This window comes from Haliaeetus albicilla, chromosome 17 (assembly GCF_947461875.1).
Source record: "Haliaeetus albicilla chromosome 17, bHalAlb1.1, whole genome shotgun sequence".
NCBI classification, from domain to species: Eukaryota; Metazoa; Chordata; class Aves; order Accipitriformes; family Accipitridae; genus Haliaeetus; species Haliaeetus albicilla.
The window spans coordinates 20,687,851-20,700,148 of record NC_091499.1 but is presented as its reverse complement, the minus strand read 5'-3'; the positions used below and the strand labels follow the sequence as shown (position 1 = coordinate 20,700,148).

The 12,298-nt window shown below is 42.5% G+C and overlaps 1 protein-coding gene across 1 annotated transcript in view; it reads left to right on the top strand.

The window, feature by feature from the left end:
* Positions 1–1,029: 1,029 nt before the first annotated feature.
* The window catches only part of ATG5 (autophagy related 5), an 84,283-nt gene continuing 73,014 nt past the window's right edge, over positions 1,030–12,298 (top strand). The window contains exons 1-2 of the mRNA XM_069804967.1: positions 1,030–1,922; positions 8,969–9,096. Coding sequence (XP_069661068.1) covers positions 1,815–1,922; positions 8,969–9,096 — 236 coding nt within the window. The 5' untranslated portion in view covers positions 1,030–1,814. The remainder of the gene's footprint in view (positions 1,923–8,968; positions 9,097–12,298) is intronic.

Below are 12,298 nucleotides of genomic sequence, written 5' to 3'. Positions count from 1 at the left end.
TGGAATTCACCGTGAACTGGCACCCACTGGGCAGATAAAAACTGATCCAGAACGGTGCTCTGGTATTGCAGATGTCCCGGGTGGCGGCAGGTACTCCTCACCCTCCCGTGATCACGGTATAAAATCGTGGCGTATAAAATCCACCACATGAAGAACAGGAAAAGAGAACAATCGGGTAAGAGAGAACTGAGAGCTGAAGCGGTTAGATTGCGCTCAAAATCCTCAAAGAGCGTTTAAGCCCGAGAGCACCCAAACCTCGCAGCATTAACGTTCTCTGCCCCCCCCCCCGCCCGCGCTGGCAGAAGGGGGGCCGAGCGACTCCGCTGTCGCCTCAGGAGCGGGCCCAGGCCCGGGCCCAGTCACAGCTGCAGCCCGGCGGCCCCGCTCCTCCGGCCCTGCCGCTGCAGCTCCGACAGCGCCCTCAGGGGCCGCCGGCCGGCCGCCCCCTCGCAGCGGGGACGACGACGGGGAGGCGGCTGCGGGACCGACCCATCCCCACCGCCATCTCGGTGCCCGGGGCAGCCGCGGCGGCGGGGGAGGCCCCGTCACAGCCCGCCCTAAGGCCCCGCCTCCGCCTCCTTCCCGCCCAGACACCTCAAACCCGCCACGCCCCGCCCCCCCCCGCCGGCCCTTCTCCGCCTCGCTTCCGGCTTCCGGCGCCGACTGGGGGCGGAAGACGGAGGGACGGACGCCGGAGCCTGCCCGCCGGGAGCCGGGCGGAAGACGCGCGGCGGAGAGCGCGTGCGCCTGGGGGCGGGGCCGCGGCGGGGGCGGGGCCGCGGCTCAGTTCCTGCCTGGCGCGCCGCACGCCGCGCGCGGGCAGGCAGGCAGGCAGGCGGTGGGGGTCGTGACTGAGGTAACGGCTGTGTCCTCTACCCACACCCGCCCCCGCACCACCCCCCCCCACACGCCCCCGGCGGGGCTGCCGGGCCCGGCCCACCCCCCGCGGGACGCCCGGTCACCCCCGGTGGGCTGGGGCTGGGGCGGGGCCGCCGCGGCCCGCCTCCCCCCCCCCCCCCCCCGGCCTTGCCGTTGCCCGGGGAGAGCACGCCGGGGGCTGCCGCCGTAGCGCTCCTCGGTCCGGCCCCGTGAGGCGGGAGCGCCGCCGCGCCGTGCGCTGCTGATTCACCTCGGGCGGCCGCCGGGGAGGGAGGGACGGACGGACGGACGGACGGACAAACAAACAGGCGCCGCGGGGCCTGGCCGGGCCGCTGCTGCGGGCGCGGAGGGCGGCCGCCGGGCCGAGCCTGCTGGCGGGGCGGCCCCGGGGCCCAGCGCGGCGGTGGGCGATGCTGGGGCCCGTCTTGGGGCCTCGGTGACCCCCAGCCCCGGGCCGGCCCGCGGCCCCGCCGGCGAGAGCCCTGCTGGCTTCGTTGTCCCCGCCGTTGCCTGTCTGCGGACCCCGGCCCTGCTGGCTGCCCGCGGGTCCGGGGCCGCTCGCCCGCCGTAAAGCCGGGACCTCGGCGGGGGGGGGGTGGGAGCTGCGGCGTGACTGCAAGGCGGTAACGGGAAAGGCCCCTTCGCCTTTGGGGTTGGGGCGTGCGGCAGGCTTCGAAAATACACGTTTACTTGTCATCCACCGTGTGTTTGTAGTTGGGAAAGTGCTAACTCGGAGGCTTTGATTCTTCCCGTCCTTTGTACAAACTGGTGCCTTTAACGTCTCGGTGACAGCGTTGCTCGTGCTTGCGGGAGAACCTTGAACAAGGTGTATTTATTTGCAGTCCTACTGACTCGTTTCCTTTTGGGGGAATGGGGTTGCAGTTCTAGCTGAAGAAACAAACTGTTCTACATGTGCTTCACTATCCATTGGAAGAATGACAGATGACAAAGATGTACTTCGAGATGTGTGGTTTGGACGAATACCAACCTGTTTCACTCTGTATCAGGATGAGATAACTGAAAGGGAAGCTGAACCTTACTATGTGAGTATAACAAAGGTAGTCACAGATAGTCCAATGCCATAGTTATGTTTGTTTCCTTCATTCTCATCATGTGTGCTACTATGTGTTGTGGAAAAAAAAAACCACCCACCAAACCACAAGCTTTTTTTTTCTTCTTATTCCTGGTACCTTCTGAAAGTAAACCATGTGACCATGCTGCGTGATCCGTCTCTCTTCACAGCAGGTTCAAAACTTCAAGCTCGTTTTAGCAGTGAGGGAAACTTATCGCAGATAACTAAGATCTTAAAAAAATTATGAAAAGTCAGCAAGTAATTAGGTAAAAGAACTAGCCTCTATGTGACTTTGTATGTTCTTAGATAGTGACCAGAAGGAAAGGAGAGAACTTTTATGTCACCTTGCTACAGAAATAACTTCAGTCAGGGCTTTCTGCAGTCTTAAACACTAAGATCAGTTACCTGTGTAACACAAACTCATAACGAACACTGGCTCCAGTATTTCTGCTAATGGATGACTTCTGCTCATTTTCTTTTCTTTAAATGCTAGCAGCCATGAGATCTAGCTCAGATGTAGGAAAAGCAGCTATGATGTCTTAATGGTACAGTGCCTGAACTGGATTGCTAGCTGATGATAAAAATGAGGGTGGTGGATGCATTTGAGTTGTAAATGGAGGTGCCTTCTATAATCATGTGGTATTTATTTATAGTGTACTCAGCAGTTTTCATTCTTTCAGCACCTAATAGACATTTGATTGATAGAGAATGCTAGCTGATTCAGTGAAACGTAAATTTGAAACGTAACAAGTATGTGGGAGGAAAATCTTGTACTATGAGTTTTTACGTGATTCTGAAATCCTAAAGTCTTGTCATATCCCAGTCTACTCTTTTTGAAAATATTACTGGGTAGTAATATTTTTTTCTGTGTTTAATAGCATCTTTATGTCATCAGTTTCTGATTTACATGTGTGTTCAGTGGGGTTTTGAAACCTAGTAAAGCATTGATGCTTTTCGTTCAGTAATCATAGTGCTCATCTTTCTATGTTTTAGTTTCACCACTGGTAAAACAGAAGCAATTTTACTTCATGTCATTGACCTATTGCCAAATGCATCTGAGCTGTCGAGAAGTCTCAGACTTTATATATATATATAGTATAAGAGCTACATGAAAGGTACGAGTTTAAGTATGGAGATATGCGGTCTTGATCTGTTTAACATCGGCATGGAAACCCTGAAAGCATGATATCTTAACGGTATGGCCAACTTTATAAGCCAAAGAGATGGTTTTGAGCTGGTAGGGTTCCTTTTATTTACTCTGCTTAAAGTGTGCACAAAAATTCTCAAGGCTTAATTCTCTATTTCTGGTTATTCACTGATTATTCATAGATCACAATTCTAAATTTTAGCTTCTTCCTTTTTCAGGTCATGTTGGAACTGATATTATAGCTTTGCTCCTTGAAGGGACCAAGGATTTATAACAGTAAAAGGTAGAATAGCAATCGAGGTTTTAAATTATGGTTTAGTTCTCAGGGCTTCAGAGTGCATCTATGTTAATGTTTTTCTTCAGATCTGGAGTGCATTTTTGAAGTAAGTCTTCGTCCTTTCCACTTACTGTGCCCAGGTTTGCATCACACAGCAGTCTTATAGCCCACAAGCTGAATCATTTTCACGTGAAGCTGAAGCAGAAGATGTGTGTCAGCTGCTAATGGGCACTTAGTGTATGGGATCAAACTGGAGCTAAATTGAAGTAAAACCCATCAAAACCCCTAAAACTGAAGTAAAGAAGTGTATGTAGCGAACGTTCTCAGCCCTTGATGCCAGCTGTTCAGCTTTGTGTCTCCTTTTATTACGCTTGTTAATATAGGTAATAACCTCTCTATTCCAGACTGCCTTCCATAAATGGGAAGGCTGCATGGGAAGGAAATACTGGCATTGTTATGTTAAGAGGGGAAAAAAAAAACTTCTGCTCTGAGGAACTTGCTTTATGAAGGTGGAGGAAGACATAGAACTGGAGAGTGAGGGGTTAGAAAAACAACCCAGAACCTGTGTGATGGATTTCAGTTTGTTGTGAGTGGTGTGACAGGAGACCCTTGTCTGCTAGATGTATTAGCAGAGCACAGGAGCGATGCATGCATGTATTGCATTACGGCACTGCATGGATGTAGCAGAGCTAATTTAAAATGAGCTTGTCTATCTTTTGGAAAGAGTAGTGACATCAAGAGTAAGCAGCTCAAGGTAGAACACTGTCCTATTTCTTCCTGTAGTCAAGCCAGGTAGGTTTCTGCAGAGTTACACTGGAAATGGATACATCAAGTTTCTTTGGAGTGTTTCCTAGAGATGCCTGTGTTTGGAGCGAAAGCGTAATTGGGAGCAGCTAGGTTGAACTACCTTTGTTGCTGAACTGTCTGATTTCTCCCTAGTCCTAAAATTGTTAAGACTTTTATTTTCAAATGTTCTACTGTCTGCCTCTTAGTGCAAACAACAGCTAGAAATAAAATGTGTACAGGGAGCAGAGTACTCATTGGCTGAGATTTGTCAGGTGTAAAGAACAAAATTACAGCAGAAGTGGTCTTAGAATGATACTCTGCCCAAGGGAGTAGCCTTTACTGGGCCACTCTTTAAGCTTCCCCAGTGTCAAAAGGGTTGTTTTATTAAGATGTCTGTAAGAGTAAGCAACGTAAAGCCATTCCTTGTTAGGATGCTTTGTTTCTTCATCCTGGATACATTGGTGATCAGACCAGTCCAGTTCCTGTTAAATCTAGAATTTTTCTGTTTTATAATCTGTTCTACATGTAAAATGGTGTTTTGGTCTGCAACAAGACCTGTGGAGATAGCTGGAGAGGTACTATTCTTACACAAAGATACATTACAAGCATTTACTTAGGCATTAGGAGTTCCTTGCATTTCATTTAACGTCTACAGAAAGCATTCCTGGTTATTGGGATTAAATACTGTAGCAATATACAGTATGCGAAAGGAAGGTGATGTGGTTTGTGTAATTTTGGGGATGGCATGTTCTAGCCTACTAGGATTTATTTTGCCTGGTAATGTATTTGCAGATTCACTTTTGTTTTCTTGATTTAATGAGGAGAACTCCTAATCTTATTTGTTTGCCCCCCCCCCCCCCCCCCCCCAGCAGTTTCGTATAGCTATTCTGGTATAAGCTGAGCATATATGAATTTGTGTGCATGTTTTTCACAATTTCTTTCAAAGCTAGGGCTAGAAATCATACCAAAAGCAGTTGATTATTGTTATGTCTGTTAATCAATAACTAGTACCTGTTTATTTTAAAAGGTTTAAACAATTACATTGGGTATGGCCATTGACTTAAGAATTCATATGTGAATATGAATTTTAGGTTTTTTCATAATCTGAAATGTTATTTTTTAAATTGTTAGTTCTGAGCAATTTGTTTATCTTGTCTTCATTACTGTTGCAATGGTCAGTCTGACCGCAACAGGTTGTGAACATCTACTTGGTTTTATACCATGTACTCTGACTACTTTAAGGGAGTTCATGCCAGCTTTTTGTTTTTATACCAAGTGGGAGAAAACTTACACAACTGGTTTCTGGAGGGAAAGACATCCAGCCTCACTTAACATTTCAGGAATCCTTACTCAGTCTTGACGCTTACAAGCAATTTGCCCACTGACTGCTTTAGCCTTCTCTTGAATCTTCTTACAAGTCTGTCCTGTCTAGGGGACAAGACAGATGTGGCTCCTTCTGAGCCACAAAGCTCAACTGAAAGTGCAGTTTTTCATTCAGGTTTCTTTGTTACGCAGCATAGTGAGCGGCAAGCATTATATTGTCTGCCATTGATCAGCAGGCAGCATTGCAGAGTCAGTTGCCAGTCAACTTGAATCAAAACTGGGATTCTCTTCTGTTTAATTCTTTGTGTTATATCATGCACTTCCCTATTACTTATTTTCTCTCATGCACTATTTAAATTGATAACTATTGAGTCTATGCTAAATAGGCACTCAGTCTATTCATTAAAAACTTTGATACTATTTTGTGTGCATGTTTGCCCATGCAGTACTGTAGGTTGTTTAATTTATGATGGGCTTTCTGTCTTTTAGTGTATTATGTAGTGGTGATTTATCAGTCCTACGTTCGGGTTGCAGTTGTTGCTTTACTTGCACTGTTGGCTGTGTTTGATTTTCATAGCATTGTTCTAACCTTTAGCACAAAGCCTGCTGATAGGTTATTTGTAAAAAAAAAAAACCAAAACAAAAAACCAACCCCCCCCAAAAACAACAAAAAAACCCAAACAAAACCCCTGCAGTTGAACAAATCTGACCTAGTGGAATGAGTTGAACTTGGATTAGGATGTCTTCTCATATGATCATGTGGGTTTTTTCCTTAATTAGGTATTACAGCCCTAAACCAAGAATTATTATTCTTATCACTGAATCATTCCGAACATCTAGAAGTATTCCTGTAGGATAACCAAAGGCTGAAAGGGTATAGCCTCATTGGCCTGCATGGACTGGTTTAGGAGTCAGTAGCAAAAGTTTTTGCAGGAGAAGTGTCATTCTGGTGAACATGGCTGTACCTAAAAGGAAGGCTCCTTGCCACATGGAGAAGCTTGTGAGTGCCCAATAGTCTAGAAGGTGAACTGCTGTGTAGAATTTTGGTTTTCATACTGAGGCCTCTATAAAACAGAGAGATTGACTAAAGCCCAGCATATAGTTAAATACATTAAGGATTTTTTTTCTAAATATTTTTTAGTACTTTTCCTCTGGAAATACTCAATAATTACATTTTAAAATTACAGGATTTTTGGAGTAAATACGTTTTGTCAACTGGTATCTTTCACTGAGTGTAGATAGCTGGTGGACAATGGATATTAAAAGGGTAACAAAATGAAAATGTCTTTAAACTATGCTTTTAAAGGTCTCACTTAACAGAATTAGTATACTTGTAAATCTCTAGGATAATTAAAGCTAGAAAAGTGATAGAATTGGATCCTTTCATGTCTCTCATGGAGGGGGAAGACCGAAAAAAGAGTGCAGTAGGTGCTGCGAATGCTCAGCATCTCTGAAAAACAGGCAGTCCCTGTTAACCTGATAAACAGTTGGGTTTTGTACTCCAAAGGGGCCCATTGGGAGTGCTGGCCACATTCTGTTAAATTCAGTTAAATGCTGTTTGGTTATTGTCTGTGATCTCTAATTGTGTTGGAATAGAAACTGCGTTGTTCTTCCACACTACAAACTGAAGTAAAATATTTCACAGAGGAGGTTAGTTATGCAGTTTAAAGGGTTATGTCAAACACTGTTGCAATCAATAATGCTTTAATATATTTGTCAATTCCTGCATGGCTGTGCCACATGCAGCATGCTGAAAATTGGCTTTTGTAGCAGTCCAAATGGGTCTCATCAGGATATACTAGCATTAATTTAGCTGTAAATATCACACAGAAATAATATGGAATTATTACCAACAATATTTGGGTTTGATTGGAGTAGCCGGGACTATACTGTCTCAAGAACAATCACAGTACATATGTGGAATTATGTTAATAAAGGATAAGATTATATTCTCATTCAAGTCATTGAGGTACAAAACAATTCTTACTTGAGTGTGTATATGACTTGAATTTATTGAGATTGTTCACCTTTTAAAACTGAAGGCTGTGTTTAATTACCTTGCTGAATTAGACTTTATGAAAAAAGGTAGAAACAATATGATGATGGTAATAAGAGCAACAGATGGAAAAAGAAAGCCATATGGTACCAAATCAATTCTCTTTCATAAGAACTTACTCTTGATTTATTCTCCATACTTCTTTGTGAATCTGATATTTATAAATAAATGCTAGTATCATGGCCAAAATATTATCTAATTTATGTATCAAAGTGTGGTCTAATTGTTGGAGAGATTCTGGAAGAATGTTGCAGCAGAGATCAAGTTTTCTGTCAGGCATAATATATCCTTACATAGTTTGTGGTGGCTGTACCATAGACATTCACTTAAGGCCTAGCATTATCTATATACTATAAAGAAAATATTTTAAGAAACAACACTGATTATGAGGAACACTGGAAAACAAATGTTTCTCTAAGTATGCAACATATAATTTATTTCTATTTATGCCTTAGACCCATCTATTTTATTAATAATTAGGAAGTGAAAATAACTTTACAGGAAGAATATGATTCATTTAAAATGTCTGCTCCAAAGCTAAATGTTATTTTACAGGGAGGTTAATCTTTTCTCATTGGGATACTGAAAGGCATTATTCGTTAAAGCTTACGGACTGATTCATCTTAAGTAAATGTGCTATACAGTCATCAGTCAGTACACTGATGCAGTCTACTTAACCATTCTTACTAGGCATGAGACTTTAAAAAAAAGTGGGGGGGGAGTTGCAAGTAAAAATAACACAGTATTCTGTTTTGGATAGTGCATAACATTACACTTGAGGGAAAAAAAGATAGTATACTAGAAAGCTAGAAGAAGGTGTCTTGTTTCAACTGATAAAATATTGACAGTTTTCTTCCTGATTTTAGTAGCTGGGCAAAGGTTAAATAGTCAAGGCTACTATGATTCTTCCACTAACATGTTGAATTGGCAAACCCAGTGCAAAGAAAATGGAAATTGCCAGCTATTGGAAATACAAAACACGCTTGGAAACCAAACCCTTAAGCAGCTAGTTTTAATTCTTCTTAATTTTGTAAGAATTTCCATTTTTAAATAATAGGTGATACACAGTTGCTCATTATATTTAATAAGTTAGAACATTTTCCTATCTGTTCATATGAAGAAGGTTAGAAGCTTCATTCTTTGGCAGAAATCAAATTCCACCACATTGAAAGAATAAAGAACGTATTTTTTTACTTCTTTTGTGTTGGTCCATCTGATGCTGCTATTCTGCATCTTTTGAGTACATAATTTTATAGCCTTTCATTGACCATTAATAAGTAAACTGTCTAAAAGACATCTTACCTTAAAGTGGGAGGGGGGGAGAATGCTGACTGAATTTTGGTTATGAAAATGCATGCTTGTTACAGATTTTTATTAATTTAGCAAATTTTCTGTTTACTTAAAGTTTCTATAATTTTTTTCTTTCAGTTGCTTTTGCCAAGGATAAGCTACTTGACACTGGTAACAGACAAAGTAAAGAAACACTTCCAGAAAGTTATGAGACAAGAGGAAGTTAGTGAAATATGGTTTGAATATGAAGGTACACCACTGAAATGGTGAGTTTAACTTTGTACCTTTACTCAATGTATCATTTAAAGAGTTACCAAGTTCAGCACAGTGTCAGTACTTTTCCTAAACTAATCACTCTATTGGCTTTCAAAGATGGCAGAAGTGGAGGGGGGTAAGAAAAGCATGTTGTTTGAGAAAAACAGAAGAAGGTTTAATGTTGAACATGTTTTTGATTATTCTGCGCATACTTACTGTATGTATAAGGCAGAGGTGGTGCTGCACCTATTGTTTTTGTTCTCATTGTTACTGTAATATGAAATGCCTGTGGTTTTGGCTTTACCATTTCTTGCAGTAGAATCACCAAATAAATCTTTGTTTAGCTTATTCTACCTTCTTAAAAGATGCCTAATAACGCAGATAGGAAGTATTATTTCTGGAGTCTGAATGCAAATAGGATATATGCTTAAAGATAATAAAACATGCGCGTAACCTTCACTTTCACTGGTGTGATATGTGCTTGTATCTAATGCTTCACAGGCTTTTGTTGAATTCAGTTCAACTTTATTGAACTAATTGCTGTTGATTCTATTTTTGTTCTGTCATATGGTCTATTAAAGGTATCTTGTCTTTTTTTCTTCCTGAGAGATTGGGGAATCAGACTGACATTGTTTCATTCACTTAGTTTTCATAAATATTGTTCATCAGGTTTTGTTTCTTTCTATTTCTACCATAAAGAGTTTTAAAGAAAATGTTTTGAGAGCTGCAATGTTTGCTAGCTCTGTATAGATAGCATCAGCTCTCCAGAAAGTATTTAGTATTTTGAATGCTGAAGAGATTTTTCTATCTCTTTTTATTTCCTGTATCATAATAGGAAAGAAGACTGCCAGAGACTGTTTTAGCTTCTTGAACCTGGATTGCCTTGTGATTAGCAAGCATCACATCATGGAGTCCCTTTAGACTTCATGATGCAGTAGATCTCTTCTAGTCTTTTGTTTCTTTGAGACCAACCTAGTGTAAACCTTGAAAATAAGTAAATAGAAAGGCATATAACCTAGCTTTTTTCACTTTTTCATAACTGACTGGCAAAACCAGCTTTAGACATCTATTTAAATTATCTGGAATTTAACAATGATTGGTTTCTTGGTGTGCCATATTGACTGAGTCATGGATACTGTCTAAATAAACAGCAAGGTACCAAGTTTATCCCAGTGTGTTCATAATCTTGGGTAGATAATGGGAGGACACTTTTAAGTTTTCACTGAAGTTTTAACAAGAAAGGGAAGAGGCTTTTTACTTCAACCAAAAATAGGTCTTTTTTTTCTGTTAAGTTTTCAAACGCCGTGATGTTTAAACTATAATTAAAAAAAAAAAGAATATATATGTATAGAGTAAAAATACAAATTATAATTCTAAAATTAAGTGAAGAGTTAGTAAACTCATTGAACATTGAAATGAAAATGAATAGTGTAATTATGATCTGCTAATTAAGGCTCTGATCCTTCAGAAAATCTAAGCATATTCTGCCAGAACAGCTCCACTGATTTCAGTGGAATTGCTTTTCTAAGGAAAATGCTATCTGCAAACCATTATTTTAGGAGAATGGTAATCCCCTAAATAGCTGAAGCTTGTTCCAGGGAAGACCCAAATACCGGAACTGAGGATTAGATTGAGCTAGTAGTTTGTAGAGAAAGAATAGTGAGTATTAATACTTAACCTTTTCAAGTATAACTTCTGTATTCAGAATCAAGTAGAACTTGCTGATAATATTGTTTATTCTCATTATTTACTTTGTGCTGTGAGGTCATATGGCTTACAGTCTGTGCGGTTTTATACCTGGTTGGCATGTAGTGTATCTCTCTTCAGCTGCAGCTCTTCTGTTTTCCAGTGAGATTTTGGAGGAAGTCTGAAACGTAGTTTCAACTTCATGGTCTGCAGCTTCTGAGGAGGATGAAGCTCTCCAGGTCTGGAGTTAACAGGGGCCTGGGGCCTGCCACGGAGGTTGTTGGGGCAGGGGAAGATGGTCTTCTTGCCTGCAGGAGGTGTGTGCTGGGGGAGGGTCTGTGTCACCAAGCTGAGGAGCTGCAGGAAGAGGTCATCAGACTGCAGCATCATAGACCACAAAAGGAAATGGATCAAGTCTTCTCAGAGACCCTGCACCTACTGGAACCTAAACTTACAGCTACATTGAAGGAGATGGCAGGCAGAGTCTGTGATTATTGGTTTGGAAAAGATATGGAAGGGCTGGAAGCTCGTGACTTCTGGCAACAGGAGGAAGGCTCCTTCTCTGCCTGCATTTCTGTAACTGCAGGATAGGTTCAGTGCTCTGGCTGCAGGTGAGGGACTGAAAGCTCTGTCCAGTGATGCATCTGAGGTGGCTGAGCCTGAACTGTGCAGGGGCACCAGGAGGAAGTGGTGAGTGAAGTCAAAGGTCTGTATTCTGATGACTCTCCTTTATCAATCTCTCCAGGATCTTGAACTCTGCCATTTCATGGTCACTACAGCCAAAGCTGCCACTGATTATCACATCCAGAACTACTTTATCTTGTTAGTAAGTAACAGGTTCAGCTGCAGGTCAGCTCTGGTCCATCCAATGCCTGTATCAAGAAATCTTGACTGCTTGTGTCCTACCATGTTGCTTTTTCAGCAGATGTCAGAGATTAACAAGAACCAGGGTCGGTGATGCAGAAACTTCTTGAGTTATTTGAAGAAGACTCTTACCTACTTCCTCGCCTGTATCGCATGATCTGTAACAAACTCACCATGATGTTGCCCTTACTAGTCTCTCCTCTGATCCTGAACCACAAGATCTCAACCAACCTGTTGTCTGTCCCATTAAGTTTCATAGATCTAAGCTGCTCCCTCACATGGAAGACAACACTCTTCCCTCATCTCCCCTGCCTGTCTTTCCTGAGGAGCTTGTGTGCATCCATCCACAACAGCATTCCAGTTGTGCAAACTGTCGCACCATATCTCAGCTAGCCCAGCACTGTCACAGTTATGTCACTGCATGTGAAAGCTCTAGTTTCTCCTGCTTGTTTCCCAAGCTGTGTGCATTTATGTACATACACTTGTAGTACACTCTCTTCTACCCTCTTTTATCATTTTGAGATCTCCCTTATATTTGTCACCTTTCACCACTTGCTTTCCACCCATGTCCATTAATTTCTACTTGCCTGTGGGTTTCTATTCACACCCCTGTTGTTCATGGTCTAAAGCTGTCCTCACCAGGCTGGCCAACTGGAAGGCGAA